At 47.7% G+C, this 16,893-nt stretch overlaps 1 protein-coding gene across 1 annotated transcript in view; it reads left to right on the top strand.

Moving 5' to 3' along the window:
* The window catches only part of GRHL2 (grainyhead like transcription factor 2), a 52,254-nt gene that overhangs the window by 9,343 nt on the left and 26,018 nt on the right, over positions 1–16,893 (top strand). Inside the window, 7 exon segments of the mRNA XM_064154009.1 lie at positions 1,696–1,885; positions 4,775–4,828; positions 4,830–4,843; positions 6,301–6,685; positions 9,805–9,857; positions 11,663–11,816; positions 13,699–13,810. Coding sequence (XP_064010079.1) covers positions 1,696–1,885; positions 4,775–4,828; positions 4,830–4,843; positions 6,301–6,685; positions 9,805–9,857; positions 11,663–11,816; positions 13,699–13,810 — 962 coding nt within the window.

Raw genomic sequence — 16,893 nt, 5'->3', positions numbered from 1 at the left:
CGGCAGGTGGACCTAGCAGGTCTCTCTTTCCTTGGGCTCCTGTTTGCTGCTTCAGCTTCGCTTGCTGAAAGAAACCTGTAGCAAAGTCAAAAACCTTTAGGAGAGACAGCAAAAGGCCAGGCAGAAGGGCCTACAGAATAGGACAGAAACTTGTAAAAATGCAAATAGTTTAGATGAAAGGGAAATAGAATCTGAACTGCAATTGCTGGCTGTACTTTATGATACAGAGCTACAAAATGCTTGCTTTCCCCCAGAGCTCATTAAACTCTGCTCTGTGTACCAAATGGATTATTTTCTCTCGTTACAGAAACTTGTAAACAGTGCTCTGTACCTTAGAGATTACAATCTTCACCTTTTCCCTCTTCTTCCTTAAACGCTGGAGCATGCACTTCGCAGATTGCACTGGGGCGGTAGTGGAGCCCCAGCCGAAGCCCCAGCCTGCTGATCATTGCAGCGTGGGGCCAGGAGAGAGACTCTGCTGGTGCCTGAGTGCGTTTGCTGTGTGGATTCAGTTGTGCTTTTCTCAAATCCTGTTTATGACATAAAAGGCTGGTTACACGGTGCTTGAATGCAGCAGCAGTAGGTGAGGCTAGGTCTGTGGAGTGGGAAGACTGAGTAACGAGCAGTTTTTATGTAGAAGAAAGCGAGAAACGTTTTGTGAAGGTCACTAGCAATGTCTGCTCGTTCTGTGAGTGAGGTAGGTGTGTTCAGTTACTCTGCTACCTTTGCATCTCTCAAGTTTGTAGGCTGTGATGTGTGGAAAGCTCCATCGTGATCCTGGGAACCTGAGCCACGGCTGTTGACAGTGCTGTTGGAGTGCACACTGAGCAGTGTACCCCTGCTCCACACTTTGCCTGCCCAGGGTTTGCCTGCTGGCTTCTCTGACAGGAATGCTGCCCTTTCTGTGTGTTCCGTAGTTCTCTTATCCAAAAGTGTGCTGAACGTTTCACAGAGCCACGTGCTATCACCTCCATTTGTGTTTCTATCATACTGGAAGTGTCAGCTGTAGCTGTGGCACAGCAGCTTGTCCTGCACTGTACACAGGTGCTGCTTGGCTGGTGCCGCTTTCAGGTCCCTGCTTACGCATGGTCTCGTGCATATTGCCATGTAGTGTATGAGCTGTTGATTATGTCGACTACTTCTGCTCCACCCACTAGAGCCACTACTCATGTCCTGCTACAGAAAACCTCTGAAATGACAAACAAATTGCATTCCAAAAGCAGAGAACAGCTCAGTTGCAGGGTGTGCACGGGTATTAGATGCTGATCTGCACTTGCTTTGGGTGAACACTGGATTTGTATTAGCAGCTTTCTTTCCATTTGTGTCTTTTTATTATAACTGATGTTAGCTAAATGTATTTTTCCCTAATCAAGTGTCCATCTAGCAAAAACAATGGGGGAAAATGTTCATATATTACATTATTTTTTTCCTCAGGTAGTTTAAAAATATTTATGTGGCTCTGTGTGTTAGTAAAGGTACACTGGAATTATTTTCACAGGATCTGCACGTGTCCAGGGTTATTTTTGGTTAAGCACTGAAGATACTTATTGCTGGTAAATATTTGTTCCACCAAGTTTAATACAGAGATGCTTGCTTGATGTAGTCATATTGCTGAGCAATGTGATGTTCTTTGACATGCCTTGTGACTAAAGTAATCCCTTCTGGGTCACCCTTTTATTCTCCCTGTCTATGCAGTAACAAGCGCCTTGTGGCCTTAGTGCCAAGTGACACTTCATTCAACACCAGACGAGCCTACACCAGCGAGGATGAAGCCTGGAAGTCGTATTTGGAGAACCCTCTAACAGCAGCTACCAAGGCTATGATGAGCATAAATGGTGATGAGGACAGTGCTGCTGCCCTTGGCCTATTGTATGACTATTATAAAGTAGGTAACTCTGTCGTTACTCTTCCCTGCTGCACTAGCAGGAGACCACTGTAGGAAGCATCAGAAAGGCCAGTTTCCAATGACAGAAATCCCTGCATCTTGTTTTTGCTCTGATACTTGCACCAAGCACCTTATCATTTTAGGAAGCCTGTCCGAGGTTGTTTTGATGTGTTTACCTCTGAAGAGAAAAAGAAAACCATGATTCCTGTGTTACATTTGCACCCATCATTGATTTTCTGAGCATAGCTGTTGTCTTCTTCACTTGCAAGGGCCCTTCTTACCCATTGCTTGGGTACTTGCAGCTTTATGTAAAGAGTGAAAAAGGGAGGCCTTGTCCATTTCTAGGTTTGTCTACTTTTCTGGTTCATTCCATGCATGTTTTACTTTGCTCTTTAACTGGTTATCTGGTCTGACACTTTCCATGTGACTGTTACTTGTGTGATGATTGTGGTAGGCTGTATACAAACATGCAGTGAGGTCAAGCCCTTGCACTGGAAGTTTGCAGTCTGAGTAGAAAGGTGGACACAGATGTCAGTTGAACAACCTGATTAGTGTGAGGTGTCCCAGCCCATGGCACAGAGGTTGGAGCTAGATGATTCTCGAGGTCCCTTCCAGCCCTGACAATTCCATGGTTCTATTTAGAAGGAAAGCCCTGACACACAGTTTTAGTTTATGTCTAGTTTGAGCCCAAGGCTTTACCTACTATGTCATGCAGAGCTATGTTTGAGTTTTCTGCTGAAATCAGAGGAGAGTCATCTCTATGTCATACAGAAATGCCACCCTGACAGGCTCTCTCTGCTCTGCAAGCGCAGTCAGTGTTGCCTTCCACACACTGAAACTGTCTCAGGCCTCCTGGAGCCTCTCCTCTAAGCCTCTACTGGACAGCTGTTCTTCTATGACACCCAGCAGAACAATGGCAGCTTTCCTTGCAATTCATGAAGTATCAGAAGTGGAAATGTAAAATGAAAATCCTTTGCTTTTAGTATTGATGAGTATCAAAGCTTTTAGAGAATGGGCTGCTCCTTTTAGTCTCTGCTACAGTCATGGAATGCGTGCTTAGGAGAGTGGGCTGTAGGCAGGATGCCATACTTCAACTGCAGGGCTGTATTTGTTACTTCTCCTGAAATGTAATCAGTAGAGAAATACTCCTGTTAGTAGAAAACAGCTTATCCTAGCGAGAGAGAAAAAAGGTCCTTTTACTCTGCCTGACAGAGCTGCCATGGGCAGAGCCTGTGGAGCTGAGGTGGATGTGTAGCATGCAGCATGCATTTGATGTTCATATGTCATACGAACATCTGGTGTGCTGCCTTCTGCTTCAGGAATGCATTTGTATGTAGCAGATCATTCATCAGCTGCATTTCTCAAGGAAAACCAGAGAGCAGCCCTTTTTCTTCCCAGAATGATGTTCTAAGAGACAGGCTTGTTCCTTATTCCAGGCAGTTGCAAAACACTTGAAGCTCAGATGGAGTAAGATGGTGATTTCAGAGGCATTTCCAGCATTCATCCGTAACTCGTTTTGTCTTGAACTGGAAGAAAAGGATAACTCTTATCGATGCTCTCAAACAGGAGCTTTAAACCTAAACCTCTGTGGTGCAATGTGAAGTGTAGAGAAGCCCCAGACTCTCTTGCAGAGGTGCAGCAGGCTCCCTTCTCACCCTTAGTTCCCATCTGGCTCATTGTTCCTGACATGCTGGAACATGTTTCTGAAGTACTTTTTTTGGTCAATAAGAATGATTTGAACTAAACATGTGTGTGTGTGTGTCCCCATTTAATTTTTCTTGTATTTATCTAAACATAGATAGGGATAAATATGTGATCTTAACAGAGGAACTGGCGTGTGAAAGCTGTGGCACGGAACCCCCTTCCGCAGTATGTGGAATGAATTTTGTGATCAGCAGTATACTTGGTAGGGAGAGAGGATTTTCTGTAGGAGAGGGCAAGGCTCTGGCTAGCAGTGTCTGACTTTGCTGTCTTGCAGATGCAGCTGATGTTAATCTTGAGCCCTGCAGTGCACTGTAGTGTTGCTTCTCCTCTAAATTCGGATGGTCTTCTGGTATTTCTTTAAAATCTTTAAAGATGAAAGGCACAGCTGCAGCACATCCTTAGATCTATTCTTGTGCTTTAAGCCTGAGCTAAGTGCTGTTTTGGGGTGGCTCTGCCTGCTTTTGGAAAAGGTAGATTCAGAGTTTTAGCTCCCAGATTGCTTGTTCAGCAACAAACACTAGCAAAATCCAGGTCATGGCAGCAACTTTGCCCTTGGTAATTTCATGGCTATGCTGGTGTCAGGAAACAGGTGTGTGGGAAGACAAATCTTTTGTCACTTGGTGTCAATTCTGAGTCTGTGGAGGGGTCAGATCTGACTGAATCTTTACTTCTTATGACTGTAGATGCCCTCAGCAAAGTAGAAGTCTGCGCTCTGATGACATACTGACATGCCCTCACCTGTCCCCATGCTAGGAAAAGGGCAGGATTCACAAACTTCCCTGTGGTGCTTGTCTGCACCATGCAGACAGCTCTGTAGCAGGGTTTAGCTGGTGCTTGTGACTTAGTTGACACCTTCTCCTCAAAGCTAAAAGGATCTCCATGCAGCAGCACCGAACCATCACACCCTCCACATCTTCTGTAGTGACACGTGTATACGTTTGTGAGAGAGATAGCTTGGCTTAGTATTCCAAGGATGGAGAAGAGTTCTGTCTCCAGACTGTTGTGCCCAAAAGCTAGAAAACAAAACTTTCTGTTCAGTCTCCTGCAGAAAAAGGGCTTCTGGCATGTGTGAACTAGACAGCTCTGACATGGTGATGTTCTTCTAGTTGTTGCAGTAGAGCACTCTGAAGCTGCAAATTCCTAACAGTTGCATTTGCCTGACCCCATGCCTGGTGTTGTTCTCAGGTGCCCAGAGATAAAAGGCTGTTGTCTGTTAACAAAGTGAATGATAATCAAGAAGGACCAAGATAAAAGGTACAGTATTATTCAAAATCATACAAACAGTGTTGATCAGTTGTGAGCTGGAGGAGCTGTGATATTCTGGGGGTTTGTGATTTTTTTCCAAAAGATAAGGGCATGAAGACCATTTTGGAAAGCAAAGTTCCCTGCTTTTCACTTTATTAGAAACATGAACAGTGCTGTTAACCATGCAGGCCACAGATCAGCATCAACTGGTGGCATTGGGTTGTGGTGGGTTTTGTTGTTTTGCTGCTGCTGAGTAAAATCAGATTATATTGGCAGCTGATAGTGCCTTCTTGCCATTTTTTTTTGCTTCTAGAGCAAAAAATGAGTGGTTTGGCCTCAGTAACTTTAGACTGTTTTATTTAACATAATTCGGGGGCTCACTAGAAGCAAATGGAGTAACTCTTAAAATAATTTGCTCAAAAGTTTTTTCTCACTCCTCTCAGATTTCAGCTTTCCTCTGAGGCTGAAAGTGACTTGAAGATTCTGAGGAGACTGTTTGTGGTCTTTATGAAGACTTGTGGACAGGAGAGGGAGTGTATTTAGGTGGGAAAGGCAAAGTATTTATCTGTGGGAAAGTAGCTTCTAAAACTGAAGTGGAGAGAAGCTGCACAAGGTTTATTCCAATGTGGCTGGTTCTGAACCAGTGGAGACAACAGTGGCCTCCACTCTCTGCACAGGGTAGAAGTTAAATCAGGCAGCAGGACAAATTCTCTGCTTCAGAACACAAAACAGAACTTTTTGAGGGACAGTTCTTCCACCAGTGGCTGGAGAAATCCCTAAGTTGAGTGTGACTGACAGAAGTGGCCAGCTGAAGGCTTTGTGAGGGAATAGAGACATGTCATCCAATAGCTTTATGTCAGTGCAGCTGTCAGCAGTCACGCTGCCTGCAGCAGCAACTGCAGGCAGACGTGGGGATGCTGCTGGAGGTTACTCTGCAGCCGCTGGGGTTGCTGACCTGCCCTGGTGCAGTGGGGTTCCTCGGCTTGCTCCTTCAGAAGAGCATTGGTACCAGAGTTATACGAACAGTGCTGTCCTGTCAGCAGCCTGAAGAGCGAGCAGTGTAGGAATGCTGCAGCTGCCTTTCTGCCTGCCCCACAAGCAGATGATGTGCTGTGAGTAATCCATACCTGCCTTATGCTTTCTGCTTGTTTTGTGCCTAAGGGCACTGGTGGATTGATTTTGCATCCAAATTACAAGCCAAGGCAAAAGCAACCCCTGATACCCAGAATTTATTATAACAACTCATACTGACTACAGGTCAAATCAAATGACTTCTCTGTCTCTAGCTGTAGAAGAGCTCTGGCCCTTTCTGCTTGCCTCACTTCTGTTTGCCCAGTGTTTGCTAACCTGCTGCTTCTTAGGGCAGTGGCTTAACGTTCCCTGCCATCTGAGAACACTGAGCTATCTAAGGAGGAGGTTTGCTCTGTTAGGACAGTTCATAACCTTTTTTTGGTTTTGTCTCACAGAAATTGCCTTAATACCACGGAAGCTCAGAGCAATTTGAGTGGGGGAGAGAACCGCGTGCAAGTCCTGAAGACAGTGCCAGTTAACCTCTCCTTGAACCAAGACCCTTTGGAGTCCTCCAAAAGAGAATACAACACAAATGTGTCTGGAAGCTCAACACCCATCACGGGGACTGCAGTGACTGTGGTTAAAGCAGAGGAGTTCACCCCTGTGTTTATGGCCCCACAAGCACACTATGGCAGAGGGGAGAGTGAGGAGCACCGAGGGGTTATTTTTGAGCCATATGAGGTGTCCAGCATTGCTCCTCACACAAACTACCTGAAGGATGACCAGCGCAGCACTCCAGACAGCACCTACAGTGACACCTTCAAAGATGGAGGAGCAGAAGTAAGTGTTCCACCTCAAACTAACCTGCAGAAACTCAGTAACAAGCTGTAAACAGTTGGAGGTCAAGCTTCTAAACAAGAGTTGAGCAGTCAGGAGCCATTAGAAGAAGACTGATGCTTGTTTCAACAATTTAATCTCTGCTGCTTGCTGTGTTCCTGTCAGGCTGTGCGCTGGCTGTAGAGGAGCAGCATGAGGCCTTCCAGAAGATAGGTTTAAAGTTTGTTTTATTGGCATCTCTAGGAATAACAGATCCTGATCTTTTGTTGTGTCAAGTAAAGTGTGGCTGCCATTCTGAAAGAAGATTTGTTTTCTATTAGCAAGCTCTGCCTTCAGACCTGTTCTTGACAGTAAGAAGTAGCAGCCACGTGGTGACTGGGGAATTCTTCCTGTTCTGAAAGTCAAAGTGAGCTAGATAAACCAAAGTAACTTATTCAGAAGCTGCCTATTGCACTAAGATCTACTCTGCAACATGAACAGGTGGCAAACAGTAGTAAATTAGGTGACTAAAGGGTAATGGAGAAGTTAACAGGGAGGGAGGGACCCGAGCGTATGTATCTGTAGGGGAATGAGGAGAAGAGAGACAGAGTTACCTTTAGCTGTCTTGGGGTTCTGCTGAGGCCAAGTCAGCTTTGATCTGCTGAGCACCCTTTGGCTGCTCTTGCCTCCTGCAGAGTACTGCAAATAAGCCAGAAATGTAGAAAGGTAAAAATTGAAACTAAAAATAACTGCAGAAAATTGGCAAGATTAGGTGGTGAAAGTCTCCTCAGATTTTTCTTTTCTGTGAAATTGTGTCTGTAACCAAAGCACAAGGTAAGATGCATTGAAACTGAGGTACTCTGGGTGTGTGAGACATTCCCTCTGTGCTTGTGTATGTGCATTGTAGAAAAGGAGATGGTCTCCACACAAACATCATAGATTGGGATAGCTGAAGGTGAAATCCATTTTCAGTTACAGAACACAGTTAGGCTAACTGCATGAATAATTAATGAAGAAATCTTGCTTGCCTCTGCAAAGTCAGTAAGATCAGCCCATGGATTAGGAACACTGCTGTGCATTATCAAATGACTTCATTTCAGCTGCTGTGTATGGTTGCTGGTAAACGACTCTTTATGCAAGCCCAGGCCCTGTGGCTATCCCTCGGTGCTGTAGCTGAGGAATACCCTGTCCTTGCTTTGTGCTGGGGTGCTGCTGAGAGCTGCCCAAAAGGCTGTGCTGTGCAGTGTTCTGCAGAGTGCAAAGCTCTTGAGCTTCGAGGTCAAGAGGGGAATTGATGTCCATACCCCCAGCTCCACGTTGCAGCAGTTGTTGGAGTGGTGCTATTTCGCTGCACATTTTTCAAAGGGGTTGGCTAACAGCAGGGTATGCTGCTCATCAGCTAGACACTCTCCAGTCTGTGGAGAAAGAGGCAGTTCAGATCTGGCTGCCAAAATGAGTGGAATGGTCTGCCAGGTGCACTCATCTCAGTCTTCACCTCATCTCTTAACACTACAGCTGGCTGTGAGTCTCCATCTGCAGCTGTTAGCTGAAGTGTGTGCCACTGTTAGTGGCTTTCCAGCCTCAAATGCTCAGGTGGATGTGGAATAGGAGGAGGAGCTTTCACACCCTAACTCAACACTTAAACTACCCCTGCTCCCTGCAAGGGTAATGGAATGGATGACCTTTGGGGGTCCCTCCCAACTCAAACCATTCTATGATTTTCCTTCAGCTACCCAAATCCCAGGGTGTGCTCTGACTGCTGCTCCAGACATGTGCGTTTGTGTAGGGATAGATGTATGAAGCAAGTGTGGGGAGAGTAGGAAGATGTCAGAACATGCCAAAAGAGATCTTCGGGCTAAGTTGGTGTTCAAAGTAGGACTCCAGCTGCTCTTATTGTGTTCTTGTTCCCTTGGTGACTGAGCTTGCTGCAGTAGATGTGCTCTGATACCCACTCAGGCTTTAAGCACATTATGAATTTAGAAATGGGTGACAGTTCTGTGATCCTGAGGGGGTGCTGAGTGTTCAGAGGGGTCCCTCTGGTAAGTGGGCTCTTCAGTCAATGGCTTGCTGTGTTACTTGGATACCATTTTGCAGTCAAATGGGACTTGGTTATCTCTTTCATACCCTTATTTATCTGTAATTCACTGGTGCTTATAGCCCAGACAGGATTTTCAAGGGTAGGCAAGTGGAATGGTTTTGACAATGTCAGCCTCTAGCCTGTGACAAGCATCTTACCATGGGACCATTTTTATTGTAGTCCCTCTGGGATGTTACATTTCTTGGAGTATTTAACTTGTCTGGGCAACTGCTTGTGGAACCATGACTTTTGATCCTTGGGAAATACTCCCTGGGGTGCCTAATTCCTGAGACAGGGTAAAACTAAAACTCTTTTCAGAGTTGCTTGGCTTTACACTTCTGGAAGTGAACCAAGTTTGAATTGGTAGGTGGTGACCCATGAAAGAAGTCCTGGAGATGAAATGTAATGATTCAGCAGGGAATCGGAGAGACAGCAGCGAGAGCGCAGTTAAGGCAAAAGGCAAGCCAGGAAAAAGCAGCAAGGTGCAAAGAGTAGAATATCAAGGGGCTCCTTGAAGACAGGGTACAAATCAGTGCTTAATCTGTGCAAAACCAATTCTTTTTGTCAGAATTCCACCTCTTGATGAACGTTTGGTTTTGATAGATGTGTTTGCCTGTTTTAAAGACTGACTGCAAGTCTCCTTTCATCTGGGGCAGGGCACATTTGGCACAGTTTTAGGCTAAAAGACTTTGTTAGGGCTGTGTCACCACTGCCATTCAAAGCAGACAGTGCAGCAACCTAAATGATGTCAGCATTTCATGGTTTCAGATTGCAGCTGAACATCTTATCCTTGAGACAGGTTTGTTCTAGAATGCATTCATGCCTAGGCAGGAAATGCTACGTTCCTGTGGCACTTAGGTGATGAGAAACCTCCAAAAGCTTGACGCAGATGAACTCCCACTGTCAGTTCTGGTGTAAAGACCATGCAGGGGTCCTGTCCAGTTTTTAGGGGTTTTAAGTGGTGGATGGTTCCCTCTGAGGGGTCCGTAGCTAGGTGTGGCAGTGCTTTGGTTGGCCCTTGCAGTCTGGTGGCATCAGCTGTTTCACTGCTGCCTTTGTTTTGCAGAAGTACCGAAGCGTGTCGGTGGGGGCTGAGGAATACATCTACGAACAAACAAGGTATGGCCTCAGCTTGGGAATGTGGTGAATGCATTGAGGGGAGGCTGCCTGCCTGTGCTTCATGCCCTCCCTTTCATCACCCTGGGGCACCTGCAGGACTCCCTTGATGCTGCCCAGCCTCACTCTCTCCTCTCCTGCAGATGTTGGCTTTCCTATCTGAGCAGATTGTGTCTTCATCTGCTGACTTCCCTCAGCATTGTTTTAAATTAGTAACTCCCCTGAGACCCCTCAGAGACAGGAGAGATTAAAACTGCTGAGAGGTCCCTCAGATAATGGGGCACAGCTTGGACAGCCAGGTCCTGGGAAATCTTCCCCACCTCTCAGGGTGGCAGGATGCTGAACTGGCTCCACCAACTTTATGCAGTTCCAATCTTTATTTCCCCTCTTCTGTTTCTTTCTAGTTACTCCTGGCAGGTTGTCTGGGAAGCCCTCTGTCTCTTTACTCTGCTTGTTGCAGGCTGTTGCAGTGCTTCATGCTTACCTCTACAATAACAGAAGAACCTATTAAAAGTCATCTACAAAACCCTAAGAGTTCAGAAAGGCTTTTAAAAAAGTTCCATCAGTCGAAGTTTGCAGGAAGTGTCCTGGCCAGGCACAGAGCAGTGCTTGCAGAACGAGCAGACGCTGCAGAGTCGCTCTAATGAAGACTAGGATCAGTACAGCTGTAAGCTGCTCTTCCATTTCGGGCCTCTGCTTAGGTCCACCTGAGAGATTCCTCTCCCTTCAGAAACAGGAACATGCCTATGTATGTTTCTTGGGTTAGGCATGTGCGTGCTGCTGCAGGTGGAGGCTCTGCTTCCTGGAGAATGTAGAAGCAGTCATGAAGTGCAGTGAGTTCAGAGCAGAGTCCTTACATAGGCAGTGCAGATGAGACAGGTACTTAGCAGGCACTACACACTACCCTGAACATTCTGAGGCATTGGCATTAGTAGCAGTTCTCAGGCATGGAGTCTTCTATGCTATGGCCCGAGTGCCTGTCAGAATGACATCTCCACCTGTGCATTAATCAAAACAAAAAGCAAATTGCCTGGGTGTTATGAAAACTTCAGACTGAAAAGAGGTGGTGAAAGTGAATGAAAGCCTGAGAGAAGATTCCTTAATGACTACACAGGACTTTAATTCAGATTGGTGGTGAGATTCAGAGTAGTGCTCCAATCAATGGAGTCACTGCAGTGGGTTTTTAAGGGTAGTAGTAATCTTCTGCTACAGGGCATGCTTTGACTGCCACCTGGGAACAAGAGGAAATTTCCCAAGTGGTCCCATGCAGAGGTGTGAAGCTGGCCAGGTGCAGCAGGCCTGAGACTGACAGTTTTGACACTTTGCTGAAGCACAGGGAATGCCAGCAAGCAGAGGAGCAGCCTGGGCAGCTCTGTTAAGATTCCGTGTGTCTGACTCTGGTTTATCCCAAGCCTTTCCCAGCATACATCCTTGTTAGGCTGTCTTGTCTGGTGGGAGTGGCATCTCCAGGGTACTTGGCATGCTTTGGTGTGCATCACGCAGCAGTTCTGCAGCATGCAGTCCCTTCCTGTCACATTAATAGGTGTGCCACCCTAACGGTGAAGCTGCAGGACCAGCACGTGCAGCAGGGTGCTCTGGAGCCCACAGCAGTGTTCTGCTTGGCTGCAAGATGTGTTTAGCTTGCAAAGAGAAAATTGTGTTTTCATAAACCTGTGTGAGTCTGCCCTCAGCTTTCTGCTGAGCTTCTGGTGCCTTGCTTACATGTGCATGGCACCGGTAGCACATGGGAGTGAGAGGAGCCAGTGACGTGAATTTGGTTGGTGTTTCTCTTCCTGTCTTTTCAACAGCACTTTTCAGTACACTCTGGAAGCTACCAAATCCCTGCGCCAGAAGCAAGGGGAGGGCCCCATGACCTACTTGAACAAAGGCCAGTTCTACGCCATCACCCTGAGCGAGACGGGGGACAACAAATGCTTCCGGCACCCCATCAGCAAAGTCAGGGTAGGGTCCAGTTGCTTTCCTAGCTGAGGATGGAGGCTCTGCAGACAAATGTAATTGTGGTTGGTTGGCTTTGAATTGCGTTTTTCTTGTGTGGGAGAAGACAGAGCAAACTTACTCTTATGCCCCGTTTAAAGGTGGGAGAGCATCCACAGCCCCACCCTGCATCACCAGGCAGGAACCTAAACCGTAAAAGCAGATCAGGTTGGTCAGGCAGGACCTGCCCTTCCAAAACCCGTGCTTGATTGGCCTGATCCCTTGGGCATCCTGTAGGTGCTGTGTGATGGCACTCAAGATGACCTGTTCCATCACCTTGCCTGGCATGGAGGTCAGGCTGGCAGCTTTCTCATTTCCTAGTTCCTCCCTCTGGCCCTTCTTATGGATGGCATCACACTGGCAGCTTCCAGTCCTTTGGGGACCTCTCCAGTGAGCCAGGACCTGTTGATCATGATGGAGAGTGGGCTTGGCCAGCTCATCTGCCGGGCTCTCTCAGCACCCTAGGGTGGATCCTTCCAATCCCAGGGACTTGTGAGGATCCAAGTGGCTTAGCAGTCCCTTACTGCTTCCTCCCTTGTGGTGCCAGCTCTAGCACTTGTACAGCTGAAACAGGAGTTGGGAGCAAACTGGGCTGACTGAAAACCACTCTTGATAAGTTTCTTTCGCTGCCTAATTTTTGAAGATGTGGCAGCAGAAGGCTGCAGATGAGATAATTTCTTTTGGAGGCTGTGTGGTTTATAGGAGGTTGTGAGCCTGCAAGCAGCTTCCATGATCGCATTCTGTTTGCCAGGCCCAGCCAAGTGACTGTTGAATTTATGTCAATTACATCTAAATCCTGCAGAGAAGTGAGAGGTTTTGAAGATGCTAAGCCTCTACAAGTTCCATGTGAGTGGCTCATGGAAGAAGAAGATTAATTCTGTCCTTGGTGGAAAAGCTGCTGTCTGCACTGCCGGCTGTGAGTGAGCAGCAGCTGGGCAGCCAGCGTGCATGGGCATGAGCCAGGACTTACCCACGGGAGGCACTGTCTTGCACCCACACAGCAGCTGGGCATGAGGGCGTAGTGATGGCACCCAGCTGGTCAGAGGGCGTGTGAAGGGTTGTGGTGGTGCATCAGTTGCGCTCTAGCTCCTCGGCTTGCGAAACAGTGTGTTGGTGTTTTTCACAAGCTTGGTGACTCAGGATGGTTGCAGCATAAATAGGAACAGGAGAGGAGACTTAAAGTGATTTCTTTTCACTCTGGTTACTTGGTGTGAGCAGGGTCTGGTTTTGTGGAGTTTGTTTTCTTGCTTCCAGCAGGCTTTTTGAAGAAGTGAAGTTTTGCATGCTGTTTCAGTCTGATTCCCTTGAACCAGTTTCAGAAAGGAAACTCAGAGCCTGAGCTGCAGAGCACTGTAAATCCCAGTACCCAGTCATGCTGAGTTTGTCATGAGATACATGGTAGTCAGAGTCCTTCTTCTAGAGCAGGAGGATTGTCCTTAGCCAGTGAGCACATCCCTCTGCAATGCAATGTCGGCTTCCAGGGTGACAAGGAGGCTGAACCCTAGCACGAGGACTGGAGACTGGACTTGGATAGAAATTGGAACTGGAAAGCCTCTAACTTTGAAACAATCACTTTTTACTTCAGGCAATTTAAACCTCCTAAATCCAAGAAGATCAAATTGATTTGGACTATCAAGAACATAACCCTAGGCCCTGCCTTCTTTTAAAGCAACTCTGCCCTAAGGTTTTACCTACATTGCAGTGCTGGGCTGGAATGAAACTCTGCAATCTCCTGCAACCCGGGCACTGGGGAGAGTGGGGACTGGGTGAGCAGATGGGCAATGTGAATTTTTGTGTTTCCAGCTGTTAATGACACCTGAACTAAAGCCAGTTGTGTTGGTTTTCCTAGAGCGTGGTGATGGTTGTTTTCAGTGAGGACAAGAACAGAGAGGAGCAGCTGAAGTACTGGAAGTACTGGCACTCTCGGCAGCACACAGCCAAGCAGAGAGTCCTGGACATTGGTGAGTGGCAGAGGATCTCCAGCTGCTTCAGAAAAAAAAAAAAAAGAAAAACTCTGGGCAACCTTGAGGCATGTGGTGGGAAATACTGGCACTGGCTGCAGGGCTTGGACCACAGCTTTTAGCAGTGGCTTGTCCCTGATGGGACAGGGCTGTGGGGCTTTAGGGAGCAGGACACCACCATCCGAAAGGAACCAGCCTCAGCAGACACAAGGAAGAGCTGCCGCTTGCTTGTGTGTTTAAACGTTCCACCTTCTGCTGCTAGGAAGTCAAGGTTTGTAGCTCCTCAGCAGTGGCAGTGTTTGTTTCCTTTAGATTTTCAAAGGCTGATCCACACTCTTGGATCCAGTGACAGCAGCAGCCCATCTGACAGCTCCGTTGGGCTAATCTGATGTGGAAGTCTGAGAGTGAAGATGCTATCGTTGTGGTGACTGCAGAGGAGCATACAGGACTCTTACACACCAGCTTTTGGGACTCATTGGTGTCCGTAGTGAAGGAGAAGCCAGCTCTGGTCTGCCATCCTATGAGACCTGTTCCGCTTCATCCTGCTTGAGGGATTTACAAGCCCGTTTCAGCCACAGCTGCCCTACCCCCTTGCTTGGGAGGCTGTATCAGGAGGGACAGGACAGGAGCCTGCTGCCAAGGAGCCCGAAGCTGAGATCTGTGGGAGTGTCTAGACATCAAGCACTTCTCCCCTCCCACGGGCAGTTTACACATGCAGCCATCTGCGGAGGATTCCAGGCAGAACAGTGGGCAGGACCAAAGACTCTCTTATTTTGTGGCCGCCTGAGAGAACCAAACTATTGAACGCAGGAAGGAGATGGGGCGGGGGAGGGGGAGGATGAAGCCGAGTTACTTGCAGAAAGCACTGCAAGGCTTCAGGGGTGACTGAACGGGGCAATCAGGGGCATCAGGCTCTGAGTGGTCCTGCTCATTGCGTGGCCTTTTGACTTCAAATGCTACAGCCTCTGTTGTGACTGATATTAGTTGCAGCCAAGAGTATTTGGTCAAAGCAGGTCTTCCTGAATCTCCTTTCTCTCTCTTGTCATCTAGTTCTGGTTGAACTGTTTCCCCAGCTGTTTGGTTTGTGTTGTTCTTCGGGGCAGTGAAAGCAGTAAAACCTCCATCCCAGACCAAGTGACTCCTACCATGATAGGTTAAGAGGGCAAGGTCTGCCATGTCACAGCTGTTTGTGAAGTCTGCCTGGCCTTCTATGCTAGTCCCTGCAAGCCTGCAGTGCTCAGCTGTAGCTCTGCAGGTTGTGCTGAGGAGCCAGCACAGTGCTCACACCTTCCAATGTCACTGCACACCTTTCAGTCTCTTTAGCTCTGCAGGCCAGCTTATGTAGGAGAGCTTTGTGTGAGCCTGTGTGATTAGCTGCACTGGAGTGGATGTCTCTTCTGTACCCATTAGCCCCAGCTGGGGCAGGGCTGTGCTGGCTTCTGCCTTGTATTTTCATTTGGGCTGCAAACAGGAGCAAGGGCTGCTGTGGAGAGACCTGGTGACAGCCCTTCCCATCAGATGGAAGGACTCTTAACAGTTTGGCTCACACCAGTGCCTTCAGAAGTGTTTTCTTGAGAACAGCTGCAGCACGGTCTTAATTCCTACCCAGTACATTTCTGTGAGGGCTCCTGCCGACTTGTCCATGCAAGCATCAAGCTGCATTTACCAAAAGCTGCCATGTTTTCATCAGATCACCTAACTGAGCAGCTTCACCCAAATCTGCTTTGGAGTGCGAGTAGGGCAGTCAGCTGAAGCAGATAGCCTCCAGGAGTCCCTTCCAAGCTAAGTCAGTGTGGCTCTGAGGGTTTCAGGTCTTTCTGCCCCTTGTAAAGGAATGCTGAGCTGGCGTCCAGGCGCCATGCAGTCAGCAGACAGATGTCTGCCAGGACACACCATGGAGAGCTATTTAAGCAGACAGTGAGAGAAGCTTTGAAGAACAGAGGTCTGCAATCAGGCTTGTCCCCATCTTCGAGGCGTGGTCTGACAATCTTCTAGCAGCCCCTGTTCTGTCCTGTTCTGAATTTCACTTTGACTGCCAACAATACATAAAGAGTTAATTGTGTGCTAGGCTCCTTTGAAGCTGTTTTTGTGTCACCTGTCTCAGTGGTGCACATAGTCATGAGCTGTTTGTAGCTCCTGTCTGACATCTGCGAGTCCTTTGTTGTTGCTGCATGCACTTTGAATCTGGAGCACAAACTGGTCTTTAGCGGGCAGAGAATCAAATGAATTCAGGCTAGCCTAGTTCTGGGGTCCTCAGCCCTCAGGGTGACCATTCTGCTTTTTCAACATTCCTTGGTGGCACAAGTCAGTGGGTCTGTGCATGATGGCCTCCTCCTGCTGCATTCTGGAGATGAGAGGAAACAGAGTAACTTGTTCCACATTCCCCATGTGCAAGGGTCACTGCTTTAATTTGTTCTGTGCACTGGCAGGGCACCTTCTGGGAAGAAGGATGCTTGAATGGCCCAGATGCACTACTGGGGCTGAAGGTGCATCAATATTAGCAGGATCGGCAAGACCTTGGTGCTTGAGGAATAAACCCGAGGACTTCACACATGTTAAGCAAGAAGAAAAAGTGTCATCCAGAATTTCAGCTCTATCAGACTCTTTTGGCTGCTTGCAGCAGGAGTGAGGATAAGGCTTTGTGTCCTGCTCTTCTGGCGCTGTGCGATGGAGCAGTGGCTTTTTTCTTCCAAACCCTGTGATACACAGAACAGGATGCTGGGCTGCAGCAAGCAGAGGTTATTCATAATCAGTACCACCATCTGACTGCTGCTGCAGTAGGTTCAGTCATGACTGTAAGCTGGGTGTGGAAAGTTCAGATTGGACTGTTTGTGCTCCAGAGTCTCGCCTGTGAGTTTCTGTGTTATGGTTGCCATGATGTGCACTGTGCAAAAGCCGCAGCAGCGCTGCACTGTGCGTGCAGACGAGTCATGTCCAGTGCTGAGACCTGCCTTTGCCTAGTGTGCACTTAGGAGGAAATCTCTCCTGCAAAGCTGGGGGCTCTGCATGCTGAAGAAGCCCAGTTCTCTATTTGTGGTAGCTCATGGCAGCAGAGGGGGAAAGCTGCAGCCACACAATCAGCT

Source organism: Pogoniulus pusillus, chromosome 14 (genome assembly GCF_015220805.1).
Source record: "Pogoniulus pusillus isolate bPogPus1 chromosome 14, bPogPus1.pri, whole genome shotgun sequence".
NCBI lineage: Eukaryota > Metazoa > Chordata > Aves > Piciformes > Lybiidae > Pogoniulus > Pogoniulus pusillus.
Note: the sequence above shows the minus strand (reverse complement) of the source record. Positions and strands in the feature narration are given on the sequence as shown.